The following is a 16,359-nucleotide window of genomic DNA, read 5'->3' on the forward strand; positions in this document are numbered from 1 at the left end:
GGCCGGCAAACTGACATTTTAGAATAACCTCTATGTCCCTGGATTGAGTCTGTGGTACTGCCATCCCCCTTACAAATGTGCTGTCAAACTGTGCACGTAGTTTGTTATTTCTAATGAAAGGTTTTGGAAATCTAAAGGTAACTTTAAAACAAAGGTTGAGAGTCCCAAAGGTTGAGAACTTTGGGACTTGAAAGAGCTATAGCTTGTTTAATGCACGGTAAACTGAAGTTTAATGACAGCATGTTCAACTTTAGAGGGCTTTAAAATTGATTGGCAAGGGTGTGCAGTGAGCCTTAACATGACAGTTCTCTCAGCAGTCCAGCAAACAGCTGAGTGCTTACTGAATTTAAGAGGTCTTCTTTGCATAGCAGAAAGGGCTATAAGGCTTGTTAGTCTGTGCATCAAAAACCTAAAGAGATGTTCACATTCTTTACAAGTACTGTTACTAAAAGCACCTTATGGACTTTCTGAAAATGGGAAGCAATACTGGATAATAAATAAATAAATATGCTGTGAAAGATACCCATATTTTTGTTGACAAAATACAGAGGCTAAGTTCTGAAAATGTGTGCCTTGTATCTCAGATACTTTCTTAGGTTTCACAGCCCTAGTTAGATAAATGGTTGTTGGTTAAATGACATTATGATTATTAAGACACCGTTAGAAAGAATATGAACTACTGTGTTCTCTGGATTATACACATAAGTTTTGTTCTTTATAAACCTTATACTCCTTTATGCCATACTAACATATACAATGAGATTTTGTTCTTTGTAGTATTTGTAACTTTTTATTCCCTACGTATGGGTTATACCTTTTAAGTGTCATTTATTTACTTGTACACATCTTTGTGATACTATAAACTTTTGTTAGAATAAATACAATTTGGCTTAGAACCTGCACAATTAAACAAAACACTACTTACAACTGGGTCTTTTTAAGGGTAAGAATTCTACACTAATTCATTTAAAAGTAATATAAAACTTACCTATGGTCCTCATTTGTAGCTATCAAGCTGGACACGTTCCGTAATATTCCACCTCCACTTTCAATAATGGCTAAAGTATTTGTCTGGCTTCGGTAAGTGAGAGTGCCAACCAGAAATGCAAGCGCACCATCTACAGCACATATATCAGCTTTATTCTCAGTGCAATGTGCTGACAAATTCCATAAGGCACTCAATACGCTTTTGAGGGTTGATTCCTATTAAGAAACAGAACATGCGTCATCTAATTAGAGTTGGAATGTGCCTCTTCCAACTTCTGTGTTTACTTCTATTGAGTAAGTTGTTAATTTTTTTAATTTAATTTTTTTAAAGAGAGAGAGAAAGTGTGAGCAGGGGACAGGGGCAGAGGAGAGAAAGAGAGAATCCCAAGCAGGCTCCACACTCAGTGCAGAGCCTGACGTGGGGCTTGATCCCCTGACCCTGGGATCATGACCTGAGCAGAAATCAAGAGTTGGACACTCAACCGATTGGGCCACCCCAGCACACCTTGAGTAAGTTGTTATTATTATTGCACAACTCCCCTGCTCCTTGCCCCTCATGGGCAAAGTATTAGGAGCTCTTCATTTAGGACAACTTTCATAAAATACCAAATGGAACTTAAGTGATATCCCCATAGAACAAGCAGAACACAATACTAAACTAATGACCTTTATGAACTTTATTCTATGTGTTTAGATGGTACACACATATCTTGCAAGAGCTCATATTAAATTTTTTAACGCTTATTTACTTTTGAGAGAGAGAGAGACAGAGAAACAGAGTGTGAGCAGGTGAGAGGCAGAGAGAAGGGGACACAGAATCTGAAGCAGGCTCCAGGCTCTGAGTTGACAGCACAGAGCCTGATGCAGGGCTCGAACTCATGGACTGTGAGATCATGACCTGAGCTGAAGTCGGATGCTTTACCAACTAAGTCACCCAGGCAACCCTGACAAGAGCTCATATTAGACTATGAGACGGAATTGGTGTGCATTCTGAAAAGATGACATTTCATGATAACAAAACCCAGAAAAAACCCTCTATATACTGACATGGAAAGATGTTTAAGATTTAATATTAAGTAAAAACAGCAAGTTGTGTATAACAAACATTTATATCAATGCTCTAAATTTCCTGGTATCTTACTGTAATCCACTGCCAGCCCCAAGCAACTACTGATCTGTTTCTGTCATTATAGATTACTGCATGTGTCAATAGTTCATTAAAAAACATTTTTTTAAATGTTTATTTTTGAGAGAGAGAGTGAGAGAGCACGAGCAGGGGAGGGACAGAGAGAGAAGGAGACACAGAATCTGAAGCAGGCTCCAGGCTCTGAGCTGTCAGCACAGAGCCCAGCGCGGGGCCCAAGAGGTCATGACCTGAGCCAAAGTCGGATGCTTAACCAAATGAGCCACCCAGGTACCCCAATAGTTCATTTTTTTAATAGCCAAATAGTATTCCATTGTAGACATTCCATAACTTCTTTACCCATTCACCTGTTGATATACTTTAGAGTTCTGTCTAGTTTTTGGCTATCAAAATTGCTGACATCTGTGTTTAAGATTTTGTGTGAACAGAGGTTTCTCTTTGGTAAACACTTAGAACTGGAATGGCTGGGTTGTATGGTTGGTATATGTTTAACTTTAAAACACTGCCAAATGTTTTTCAAAGTGGTATATACCATTTTACATTCCCACCAGCAGTGTATGAGAATTCCAGCTGCTTAACATCCTAGACAACACTTGGTTAATCTTTTACATTTTAACCAATATATGTAATGGTATCTCACTAGTTTTAATTTATATTTTCCTCATGACTAATGACGTTGAGTATCTTTTTAAGTGCTTCTTGGCCATTTGTATATGTTTTTCCCTGTAAGAAATACAAGTGTTCTGCTATTTCAAGAGCGTTTTAATGGTATTTTTTATGCAGACCCTAAGTATATTTGAATATTATTGTTATAACCAGTTTTTTAATTGAATACTTTTCTTATTTCTAATTATATTTCAGTTGATTTTCTTGGGTTTTCCTGGTATAAAATAATTTCACAAAAATACATATATAAATAAATAAACAAAACTCCCAAATTCTTTATCTTCTCAAAAAAGGACATTTTGAAGAAAAATAATGTAGGCTGTGGGTCCAGGGGGAATGGTTGGGTGAAAGGAAGCCTGCTTAGTCCCAGATTTCAAGTTTAAGCTTTTCTTTTTAAATTAGCTGTTTATGAAGTAGATATGCCATCTGGTGATATTTCCTTTTGTAAGCAAACTATTATTTGAGGAATTCCTTGCCCTTGGGTCTTATCACCTCTTGATAGGGTGACTGTCAAAACTGAGGACTCTGGAGAGCACAGAGTAACACTAACACTACGTACACAGTGATTCTCCACTGGGGATGATTCTTTCCCTTTGCCCCTCTGTGGCACATCTGGTAATATCTGGAGACATTTTTGACTGTCATGACTGAGGGGAAGTGTATTGGTATCTAATGGACAAAGGCCAAATATGCTGCAAAACACCATACAAGGCACAGGTCAGTCCCTTAAAACATACAATTATCAGGTCCAAGATGCCAACAGTGTCAAATCCGAAAAACCCTGACTTACCCTAGGACACTTTGTACAATCTTTTCCATCTTAATACTTTAGTAGGAGTTTAGAGCAGTCTAAGAATAAGAACTGATGAGATAAGCGGGTCACGAATTAAGGAATCTCAGGGATGGGAAAAAGTAGCCAAAGATGAAAATCCGAATGAGAATATTAAATGTTTTCAAAGGTACCTTTTTAACTTCCAAAGCACATTCCATTAATGCTTTCACACTTCCAACTTCGCGCAATGTCTTTTTACTATTTACATCTGCTCGCCAAGACAAATTCCTCAAAACACTTGCAATAACCTGCAAATGAAATCAATTTTAGAATAATTTGAATATAAAATAATTTATAGTTTTGTTCTCTTTTAGAGTGAGAGAGCAGGAGTGCCAGTGGGGGAGAGGGGCGGGAAGGGGGAGGGAAGAGAGGGAGAGAGGGAGAGAGAGAGGGAGAGAGGGAGAGGGGGAGAGGGGGAGAGGGGGAGAGGGGGAGAAGGGGAGAGGGAGAGGGAGAGGGGGAGGGAGGGAGAGAGAGGGAGAGAGAGAGGGAGAGAGAGGGAGAGAGAGAGAGAGAGAAAGAGAGAGAGAGAGAGAGAGAGAGAGAGAGAGAGAGAGAGAGAATCTTAAGCAGGCTCCATGCTCAGCTCAGAGCCCAACCTGGGGCTTGATCCATGACCCTCGAATCATGACCTGAGCTGAAATCAAGAGCCGGGATGTTCAACTGACTGAGCCACCCAGGTGCCTCTATAGTTGTTTTGTTTTTAATGCTTTTTTTTTGTTTGTTTTTAAAGTTTTTATTTATTTATTTTTATTTTATTTTATTTTTTTCAATATATGAAGTTTATTGTCAAATTGGTTTCATACAACACCCAGTGCTCATCCCAGAAGGTGCCTTCCTCAATACCCATCACCCACCCTCCCCTCCCTCCCACCCCCCATCAACCCTCAGTTTGTTCTCAGTTTTTTTTTTGTTTTTTTTTTCAACGTTTTTTATTTATTTTTGGGACAGAGAGAGACAGAGCATGAACGGGGGAGGGGCAGAGAGAGAGGGAGACACAGAATCGGAAACAGGCTCCAGGCTCCGAGCCATCAGCCCAGAGCCTGACGCGGGGCTCGAACTCACGGACCGCGAGATCGTGACCTGGCTGAAGTCGGACGCTTAACCGACTGCGCCACCCAGGCGCCCCTGTTCTCAGTTTTTAAGAGTCTCTTATGCTTTGGCTCTCTTCCACTCTAACCTCTTTTTTTTGTTTTTAAAGTTTTTAAAAATATTTATTTTTGAGAGAGAGACAGAATGCAAGTGGGGGAGGGGCAGAGAGAAAGGGAAGACACAGAATCTGAAGTAGGCTCCAGGCTCTGAGCTGTCAGCACAGGGTCCAATGCGGGGCTTGAACCCACAAACTGCAAGATCATGACCTGAGCCGAAGTCGGATGCTTAACCACCTGAGCCACCTAGGCGCTCCTTAATGCTACTGTTAAGAGTAGAAATCTACTAATAAAGAAATTCCTCCTAAATGCTAATATGGTGCCAAAAGGAATTCCTACAATATAATTATTTTCCTTTATTCTGGTATTAATGTAACCATAATTGAAACATAAGACACTAAATATTGAGCCAAAGCTTAAATTAATCTAAATCATGATATTAACCCACAAATACCCCCCAAAAACATTTGTGTTTCTAACTAGTACCTGCTGTAAGTCTTCACTTTCAGATTTTAGTTGGGCCACAAGTGCTCTCATGCAGCCTTTCATAGAGCAGAGTGTAGCCTGTAAAATTAGAAATGGAACAGAGGGTCAGTAACAAGGCAAAATGAAGCTGTGCTTTATTTTTGTCTAATAAACTTCAAATCCAGTTTTAACGGTTTCATTTTAATCATCCTAATATTTTATCCATAAAAGATGTAAAACCAGATTACATAAGTCTTTTGCTATCAGTTCTTCTCTTAGTATACTGGAGAAATAAAATGAATAAATGATAAGAAATAATAAGCAAAGGGTTTTAAAGTAAAGTCTCTTATTTGGACGGAACCAATATATGTGTATACTTGCATACGTCATCGGGATTTTCAGATTTTTGCTCTCATTCCTAGGAACAGTATTTTATTGCAATTATATAAATCCACTACTGTGTTCCATGTTTTGCCTTTGTTTAGGTGTAAGACAACGTAATGAGTAAGAATATGCAGTGGTATGTGAAGTTCAGGTTTTTTATTAGTGAATGTCTAATGAGGAAAGGAAAAAAAAAATTAGTGAAAGGTAGTTTGTATGAAACTAACTCATACCAGAGAGATCTTAAAAAACAGATCTTCTAAAACATACCTTGTTGGCTACATCTCCAAAAGTCAAGTTTGTCAAAGCCATTCCAGCATATCGTCTTAATGTAATACTGTAGTGGTCATTAGTTAGCCCATACATTTCACAGTCCACCTGTAATAATTCTGCAATGGCCTGTAGTCCCCCTAATTTCAAAAGGGCAAGAGGAAAAAGACAATAATCTAAAATAAAACAAGTAATACCAAATTTAAAAACTAATTACTAGGAAAAAATCTCAAAGAATGAGAATATATGGTTTAAGTATGTCTTTAGAACTACAAGCTACAAAAACCGTTATAAAGAACTTTTGTGAAATGCACTCATAAAGTACAAATGATAATTACTCCATTTTCTGCCAGTTTTCTCCACCCTTCAAACCCTTGCATTAGTGAAGTGAGCAATTATACTCTATTTACTACACACACACTGTATCTTCTCATTGATGAAGAAGGCTACTTTCTAACACTAGATCTTCCCGCATGAAGGCAGAAAAAGGTAACTTATTTTTATTATTAGAACTTTACATTCTTCAGTGTTATACACTATGGCCTAATTAATGTTTTTGGTTTGCCAAAGAATTATCCTTAGGAACCCTGAGATTTCTAAATAAAACGGCATGAAGCAAAGCTTTTTTTTTTTTTTTATGAAAAAGAATTATCTGTTCAACTTATTACTAAGTTCTATAAAACTACATATATATTTAAAAAAAATTCATATATATTTATATATTTAAAAAATTTTCTGATTTTTCTTTGATACTCTCAAGTGTCAAATACCAACTACACTAGAATTGAGTATTTTTTTCTCTGTGATTCCCACCACTGGGTATGCTCGACCCACAATGGTCAACACTAGGAAGGCAAGGAGAAAAATGAAGGAAAAGGAAAGGGAAAGACATAAAGGAAGGGGTAGTAACAAAACAGAACAAAATAAAAAAGGTAAAGCAAAATGGTGAGCAGGTGAATAAAAATAAAAATGCATATGGAGGCTATTCAAAATATTATTCATCATCAATGTTAATCATCATGGGACTAGGGATGTTGTTTTGTCACAGAGAAGTGGCTTAGAAAAAAGGAGGAATTCTTGGAAATTCTAAGTCTTAACAGTCAGGTTATTAATCTGAAAGAGGACTTGTACATTTAGTATTTTTGTAAATGATTTAGAAGGGTCAGTACGTAGAGGAATCTGCAAGTGTGTAAAAGTTCTAACTGGGGTCAAGAATTCCAAGCCAGGGGAATTAACTGTAGGAAGGCTGGTGCAAATCTTTATGACTAGCGGTAATGACAGATGAGTTTGAACATAGATAAGTGAAAATTAATTTGGTTAAGGAAAATCCAAACCATATTTAGGAAGGTTTTCCTCCAACCACCCATGATGATGGAAAAATACATAGCCAGTGAACAAAATACAGTCACTATCTTTATGGAGCTTCTAGATTATAGGAAAGGCAGACACTGAACAATTAATTAAGGTAAAATGGACTGTGAAGAAGCACAGGTCAAGGTAATAGGTGGATTTAACCTAGATTGGGAGGACCAAGAAAAAGGCTGAGGAAATAAAGTTTAAGACTTAAAGGATGAATGAGTATCTAAAATGGGTGGGACAGGAATAATACAAAAGCATTTTAGGCAGATGAAACAGTAAGTGCAAGAACCCCTGAACCTTAAATTAGCAACAAGGAGAAGGTCACAAGATGAGGCTATAAAAATGGGTGGAGACATCATGCAAGACTTTATATGTCACACCAAGGATTTCAGACAGGAGAAGGAGTAATTAAATGTGTGCTCTAAATAGACTCCTATGGTTGCAAGGTGCATAATGGATTACAATTGGACGTGTGGAGACAAATAAGACAAAGAACTGCAGAACAGAAGAGACGACAGTGGCTTGAACTGGAGATGAAAAGGAGAGCAGTGATGAGACAGATTTAAGAAGCAGAATGAAAGTACTCAGTTACTAAATGTAGGGGATAAGGAGGAGACAGTCATGGATGTCTCCCGAGGTTGTCTCCTGAGCAACTGGGTTGATTGGCATGCCATTTTCTGGGAAAAAGAACCCTGGAAGAGACAGAGATTTGGGGACAAAGGAGATAACAAATTCAGTTGGGGCAGTTGAGTTAAAAATGTGTGAAAAACCATCTAAATGAAGATGTCAGATGAATGATTTGATAATGTGTCTGAAACTCAGATTAAGACGTAAATCTGAAAAACACTGTAAATGAAGCCATGGACTGGAAGATACTGCCTAGGGAGAGACGAAGAAAACCTACAACAGAACTCTGAGGAATTTCTACCATTTAATACTTGAGTAAAGTATTAAGGAGCTTACTACTAGAAGGAGCCAGTAGAAGAAGTGAGAGTTCTGACTCATGAATGGAAATGGGAGTGACTGATGACTTGAAGACTGTGGCCCTATATACTGATAAGATCACCAAGATGTCGAGCTATTATAGAGCAGGCTATCAATACCAAAACAAAACATACTATGCTTTGTGACTATATGAAATCCTGCCTGCTATATCAGTATCTGTGACACTTTCTTAAGAAAGTGAAATGATCTAATAAAGAAGGTCTCAAGAAGGCACTAAATGAACAAAGAGTTTTTTTGAACGGAAAAATTAAAAAACTCAGGACTGGGTTCTGAAAACAATGATTAAAGAAGGATATTGTCAATATCAGCAACACCATGAAGAAAAAGGAACATTCAATAAATTTTAGGATATCAGATAAAAGAGAGAATCTTTTATGATTTCAGGCAAATGAAAAAAAATTTCTGTAAATTTTAAGGCAATGAATATATATGTGAAAACTATAAATGGATTCACAAAAATATGATGTGAATTTATGACTGATAGAATAAAAAATAGATGCCCTAAGAAAACTTAGGCTTTTTCAAGGTAATGCAAAGATGATAAGCATAATTTTTTTCACATTCTGCTCAGTGTCTGTGTTTTAAAAAAGGGGTCCAGATGGACCAAATATAATCCAATGTGGTACCTCATAACCTTAAAGCTAATAGAGGACCAATGGTTTCAAAAGAAACCATTCAACAGAATCCTTAATTTAGACTTATATTAAAAAAAGGTAATAGAAAGATGATTCTTAGTTTTAAAAGGTGTATTTTTTCCTTTTACTTGGGTTTTCGATATCACCATTAGCATAAAACGTCTCATTCTAAAATAAACATTAGGGACTCAACATAAATATTCTATATATTGGTGTTTCACAAAATTTCCTTATCATAAGAATCACCTGGGTCACTTATTAAATGATTCCTAGGTACCCCCTCTGGAGATACTGCTTTACTAAGCCTGCTACAGGGCCAGGGAATCTATATGGTTTGACAAATACCTCTGGTGATTATTATGATCTAGTTTTGGAAATACTAATACAAATAAGCCATGAGTTCCTTGAAAGTCAGAACCATATCTTCATCATTTTTACCTCCAGGGCCTGGCATGGTTTCTAGGACAGAGTGGGCATTTAATCAATGTATATATCACTGATACTATAGTCTAAAACCTGTGATACTAATTGATGCAAACCTAAATGACCTGGGTAAGTTGTAGAATCTTCTATGTACAAATAACAGTCCCAGCAGACTGGGCTTTGGAATGTCCCTTCATCTATTTGGGACTTCTTTCCTCCTTATCCCTCACTATCAGATACCTTGTGCTTAATTACTCCATCTCCGCACAATCCACAAACCTTGATCTTTCTTTTGCTTCGTACAAATTTAGAGGCTAGGAATGAGAAGAAGGTAACCCCCTGTGGCTCTGTGCCAACAGTCACACCCCCAGAGGCCCCATCCTGCTCCTCACCTGCAAGCCCCTGCCCTAGCTCCTGTGATGAAATGCCCCGGGTAGCCTTCCTACCTGAAGAAGGAAGAGGAACAAATACTGAGTCTAGGTTTTACTTTGAAATTCAGATGATCAATGTGTCAGTCCTAATCTACAGTTCATTGGAACACAGGGACATTTACAGGAAAACCTTTGTAGTAGCTTAAAATTGGATTAGTTTTCTTGTTTATTCATGATTTTTATCCCCTTCCCATAATTACTAGCATTAAAAAAACACTCAAATGTAAAATTTTCACAAATGCTGAGATTGTAGTAAGGAGGGGCAAACTCATAAGACCACACTCAGTTCCATGGGAGGCTGGGGGGTGGGGGAAGGAAAGAGAATCAGATGGGCCAACTGCAAGGGCCTGTGGGAAGAAAAGCACGGCTGGAGGACAGGCCTGAGCTCACAAAGTACACAGCCCCCCAAAGTGATGACTCTGAAGGAGACAACACTCATTTTTGGCCATTTAGGTTCTCTGTGTTTAAGAGTCTCATGACTTTGTGACTTTTAAGATAAATGATGAATGACAATGATGAGGGTGGTAGGAATACAAAGTGGGGGCTGGAGTGTAATGTAAAATAAACAGCATGAAAAGCAAGGGCACAGCTACACTAAGATGGGAACTCAGTGTACGGTTCTTGCTTGTGGCACGACTAGAGATCCAGTTCACATGAGATGGCTCAGCATGATGCAATTATAAATACCACATGTGCAAAATGAACCTAGAAATCAAAGAAAAACCGTTACATGAAAAATGGGGTGCACAAAAATGCAGGTTATAAAAGGTTTAGAGTGTGTGATAACACATACACAAAAGAGTAATCCTTCCAAAACTAGTGGAATATTTCTAACTTAAATTAGACCATAATGCTTTTCTTCATTAACCAGTTTCAGAGATATTATGCTGCTTACCATGAAAATCCAGCAAAGTGCTGATAACCACGAAGATAAATGAGAATTTTAATAATAATTTCTTCTGGTGTCCATGAGAAGTGACTGAGTTCAAGAACAATCACCTAGCTCCACATTTCAAAATTTAAATTACCCTCCTCATCAACTATCACATAGGGTCTACTATGGCAACAGGGGCAAGGAGTAGCCCAGTTAGTAGTTCTGCTAACTGCTGTCTAAGATTTTGAAAAGTCAAGTTAGTTTAAACAAGGTAGCAGTGCCTATCATTAAAAACCTTTTTTTTTCCCTCCGGAAACCAGAGTATAATCATTTCCTACAAGGAGGAAGCAGGTGGTAATAGAAACATGTGGCATTATACTCCAACGATGATGAAAAATGTTGGTTTCTTCTACGGCATTAAGAAACATTTTTGTCTTACCAAGTTCATTCATTGCATGTCTATGTTCTTCATCAAATGAAAGTTTCATTAGAACACACACAGCAGGACAGATCTGATGTTCAACAGGAGCTGGCACTGAAAAATAAAATTGATACAAAACATAATGCTTTGTTTTCTCAAAAGCAATAATGTTTATAATACTTAATAAAAAAAAACAAGGCTAATATCCCTAATGCATAGTAGTTTAGTAGATCAACAAATATTTGCTGAATAGATGAATAAATACGACAAACATGGAAAAGAAAATATGAGTAAAGGGTTTTTCTTGGTTCCAGAAAAATATTTACCACTTACCTGCCTTTAACCAAATCTGTTAGTATAAATCCCTTGCAGGTTTATGCTATAACTCAAATAATAATTTAAAATTATGTTGAATATATAAAAGAATAAAAACACTTTGGTATAAAGTTGTTTTGTTATAATTTCTATTTAAACTATTGTCATGAGTGTGGGTTAAAAACACTTAGCTGTGTACAAATGTAATAAAGAAATCCAGTATAGGGCGCCTGGGTGGCTCAGTTGGTTAAGTGGCTGGCTCTTGGTTTTGGCCCAGGTCATGAACCCACAGTTCTTGAGTTTGAGCCCTCCATCAGGCTCTGCACTGACAGTGTGGAGCCTGCTTGGGATTCTTTCTCTCTCTCTCTCTCTCCCTCCTTCCTTTCTCTTTCAAAATAAGTAAGTAAAAACTTTAAAAAAAAAAAAAAAGAAGAAATACAGTATGAACCTAGTAGAGAAAGCTTACTATATAGATAGAGAGTAAACAAAAATCTAAAGAGACGTCCAAGAAAATATACCTTCACATTTAATACCATGTACAAAGTTTCAAAACTCATTATGTGAAATCAAAATTTTAAAAGTCTATTTTTCAGAAGTAATAATATTTAATTTAACCATTTTGAGAACAATTCTTAAGATCACAAAATACAAGTTGTTACATGATTGTAGATACCCAGAGAAAACAATTCCATAAAGACAATATTCTCTCAGTAAAGTATCTTACCAGTTTTCCTCATCCCTAGGACAAACAGATATAAAGGACCATTTCTGCTATTTTCTCATTCTTGAAAATTTGTAAATTTAAAATACATTCACCTTTATACGTAAGCTAAAAAAAACCTGCTAAATCTTCCTAGATGGTGTTCTCACCATCACCCCTTGTCCCTAAATCAACAGGTTACTACAACAGTCCCCACCCTGTGTGCCTCTGTGTGTGTGTGTGTGTGTGTGTCTGTGTGTGTGTTTTCTTACCAGGTGAAAAGAAGATCTTACCTTATATACTTACTGCTTTTGGTTCTTGCTACAGGAATGAAGTAACTTATGTCCCCAAGGGTCCCAACTCCCATGTTCCCTGCTGATGGAGAGGGGTTGGTTGCCCAGGGTTTCTCCCTCAGCAAAGAGCTGGGTGGCTGATCACTCCCAGTAAGTGGGGCCCATGGCCTGAAGTAGGATGGTACAGTGGGAAGAGCACTGGGTTGAGAGTCAGAAGATCTGGCCTCTGTTCCTGACTCTACCACTTAGTAGCTATGAGGCTTCAGGCAAGTCTTTCAGCCACTCCGAGCCTCAGTTTCTTTATCTGTAAAATGGAGATAATACTTTCCCTTCCTACTTCACAAGGTTGTTGTGAGGGCCAAATAACATAACAGATATAACATATCTCTGCATCCACTGAACAGAATGTTATGCAAATGTAAAGATTATGGTGTGGTCACTAACTGCTGAAGAAACTTGTATAAAGTCACTTTCTTGAGCTTAATCTATAAAAGGAAAGGGATGGAAAAACATAATTGCTCAAGTTCTTTCTAAATATACTATGATGCTATGACTATCTATCTCTTGATTCCCTGTACTTTTTTGGTTTCCCTTTGCTCAATTTTTTCTAGAAAAATACAGACTTAAGCTTTAAACTATGTTAGCAGTGTAGATGGCTACTATGAACTTCCCATTCCTATATCCCACTCATATTCCACTCATAAAGATGACATACTAACTTAAAAAGTTTTCATTTACAAAACTTTACATTTGCTTTGTAACATGCACTACAGGGAACATACTTGGATTTTTGTCCTGGTCCATGCCTTGTTCATGGGCTTCCTGCCACTCCCAACAGGTTTCACAGTAAGCTCGTATCTGTTCCAAAAGATGAAGGACTCGGATTTCACGCCTGCCTCTCTTGTCATCAGGCTGTGAGTGAATGATGTTGTGAAGTGCTGCACTGGCCCTGGCCCGAGCCTCTTTACTGCCCCGGGAATTTCCCAACAACACAGAGTCTTTGTCATTGCCATGTAAAAGCTGGATGAGGAGAGGAAGACATCCAGACTGTCGCATGGATATACAGCTGTCTTGGGAGCTAGACATAGCTAGCAAAGTTCGCGACATATCATCCTTATCATGAGTACCAAGCATTGATAACAATGAATACACCATTTCCACCTGTGGGCCAAATGAGTTTAGAAACAAAATTATGACTTTAATATCCAAATGCTAACACCAATGAAGTGATGAATGGGATATTTATTGTAACTCATTAAAAAGAAAAACAAAACTCAAAACCCCTTTCCAGGATGAAGTAATGAGCATTATTTCAAAATCCATATAATCATCACCAATTTGTTTATATGAATAAACAGAAGCAGTGGTGACATACAGTGTTGAAAGAGAGAGTAGCTTCTTACATACTTAAACTGCCCTTTTTCTGGAATAGCTGGTAATAACCCATTGATTATAATGAATGACAATCAAATGATTTCACACACACACACACACACACACACACACACACACACACAATGAGGAATGTGGTTTATTTAAATGTACAATTTAAAATTTTACTGTACTTCTTTTAATTTATAACTATAATCAATAAATAGAAAACTTTTCAACAATTATTTACTACATACTAGTTTTCAACAATCACTAACCTTTACCAGATTATAATATTGTTAAAAGTATATAATTTCTCCCTTATACATATAAAAATATTCTGCCATAAAAGGAAGAATGCCATGATCATATAGGGAGTACAAGGCCAGGATTCTTTTTTTTTTTTTTTTTTTCCAAGTTTATTTATTTTGAAAAAGAGAGTGAGGGTGTGTGAGAGTAGGGGGAGAGGCACATAGAGGGAGAGAGAAAGAGAGAGAGAGAGATAGAGAGAGAGAAGGAGAAAGAGGGAGAGAGAGGGAGAATCTTAAGCAGGCTCCATGCTCAGGGCAGAGATTGACTCGGGGCTTGATCTCACGAATCATGAGTTCATGACCTGAGCCGAAATCAAAAGCTGGACGCTCAACCAACTAAGCCACCTAGGTGCTCCAAGGCCAGGTTTCTTTCTTTTTTTTTTTTATGTTTGTTTATTTTTGAGAGAGGGAGAGACAGAGTCCGAGCAGGGGAGGGGCAGACAAAGAGGGAGACAGAATCCGAAGCAGGTTGCAGGCTCTGAGCTGTCAGCACAGAGCCGGATGCAGGGCTTGAACTCACGAACCGCGAGATCATGATCTGAGCCAAAGTTGGGACACTTAACCAACTGAGCCACCCAGGCGCCCCTTTCAAGGCCAGATGTCGTAACCATTTTTTTTTTAAAGCAACCAGTAAACATCAATAACTCTCTGACAACAAATTCTAAGGGTTTGCTCAGAAGCAGATTAGACTGGAAACAGTACCCAGTTATCTTGCACCGTGGTTAGCCTCATTTCAATGTGAGAGCTATTACATAAAAATCGAGGCTATTATATAAAGAATGTATCATCTCTATAAATCAGTGGTTCTTAATCAGGGGTGATTTTGGCCCTCTTAGGACATGCTTTGCTTTGGAGACATTTTTTGGTGTCACAACTGCAAAAGAAAGTGTTACGGGCATTTAAAAGATAAAAGACCAGAGATACTGCTTAACATCTTATAATAAAGAATTATCCAGTCAACAATGCTGAGGCTAAGAAACTCTAAATACATAAACACACACTACTTTTAGATATTAAAGTTTTAGGAAGGGAGAACCGTGGAAAACTGGGCTTTCAAATTTTGGCCCCACTACTTAGGAATGAGCTGTGTGACACTACCAAGTTATTTGATTTCTGAGACCAGTTTTCTCAATTGCAAAATGGAGATATTAACCTAACGAGATTTCCTCTGTGAAGATTAAATGAAATAATACCTGTATAGGACAGTAGCTGGCATTAAAAAATGTAGTAAGGTCTTAATATGATCATTCACCAGTTACTTCAACAGGAAATGGTATTCTAGCTGCCGATTTTCATGCAGTAGTACTGCTGAATATTAGATTTTCTTTATAGTAAGAATTACATGTTGATGTTGGACAGATCTGGGGATGAATTCCAATTTAAATATGCAACAGCTGCCTGAATTTTTGCTTCAGTTTTCTTATTTAAAAAAGAGGGACAAGAATACCTCACGGTGTTTTTGAGATTAGAGAAAATGTACACATAACTTCTAGCACAGTTACTGGCATACGAGAGGTCTCAATTAGCAGCTGTGAGTTATTAAAAGTATTAAATCTCATATTAACAATTATCTCTGATTACTCTAAATTCATTTCTTAAATCAGCATTATTTCAGTAACACTTTTCCTAAGAGCCATTATATTGTCAAAGTAAAGAAAGATTATACATAGAGTATTCTGTGAAAACAGTTAATGAATTAGTGAGATTTAACTAAAAATATACTGTTTAGTTAAATTACAATTTCATCTTTGTCAATATAATATTAAAGACTCTGGCCAACTTATAGAGATGACAACAATACAATAATTATTTTCTTTTTAAAACATACCATTCTAAAGTCCTAAAATACTTGCTAATATCTGAAAGACTCTAAAAAACTAGCTTACCAACACTGGGTAACATTCCATTTTGATAATTTTTCTATTCACTGAATATTTATTAAACACCCTTATGTGCAGGTTCTGTGCTAGACGCTGCAAAAGATTAAGGAAAAAAGTCCCTATTTCCAAGAGAACTTCATGCAGGGGGATGTAGGTGGCTCAGTCTGCGTCTGACTCTTGATTTCAGCTCAGATCATAATCTCATGGTTCATGAGATGGAGCCCCTTATTGGGCCCTGTGGATGGCATGGAGCCAGCTTGGGATTCTCTCTCTCCCTTCCCCTGCTTGCACATGCTTTCTCTCTTTCTCTCTCAAAACAAACAAATAAACATTAAAAAAAAAAAGAAAAAAAAAAAAAGAAAGAGAGTACTTCATGCAAACTGCAGTGACCCCGAGGAGGTAGACAGACCACAAGGGGAGGTGAGAGGAACTTGGGAATCAGAAAATG

At 37.5% G+C, this 16,359-nt stretch overlaps 1 protein-coding gene across 11 annotated transcripts in view; it reads right to left on the reverse strand.

The window, feature by feature from the left end:
• The window catches only part of APC (APC regulator of WNT signaling pathway), a 150,433-nt gene that overhangs the window by 8,102 nt on the left and 125,972 nt on the right, over positions 1-16,359 (reverse strand). For 5 of the 11 annotated variants that reach the window (XM_058724989.1, XM_058724933.1, XM_058724954.1 and 2 more), the window contains 7 exons: positions 13,132-13,510; positions 11,060-11,155; positions 9,708-9,761; positions 5,894-6,033; positions 5,264-5,341; positions 3,761-3,877; positions 989-1,203 (listed from right to left, as the gene is read on the reverse strand). In XM_058724989.1, coding sequence (XP_058580972.1) covers positions 989-1,203; positions 3,761-3,877; positions 5,264-5,341; positions 5,894-6,033; positions 9,708-9,761; positions 11,060-11,155; positions 13,132-13,510 — 1,079 coding nt within the window. The remainder of the gene's footprint in view (positions 1-988; positions 1,204-3,760; positions 3,878-5,263; positions 5,342-5,893; positions 6,034-9,707; positions 9,762-11,059; positions 11,156-13,131; positions 13,511-16,359) is intronic. The other 6 variants (XM_058724996.1, XM_058725005.1, XM_058725011.1 and 3 more) reach the window with 3 other exon arrangements.

Source organism: Neofelis nebulosa, chromosome 1, assembly GCF_028018385.1.
Source record: "Neofelis nebulosa isolate mNeoNeb1 chromosome 1, mNeoNeb1.pri, whole genome shotgun sequence".
In the NCBI taxonomy this organism is placed as follows: domain Eukaryota; kingdom Metazoa; phylum Chordata; class Mammalia; order Carnivora; family Felidae; genus Neofelis; species Neofelis nebulosa.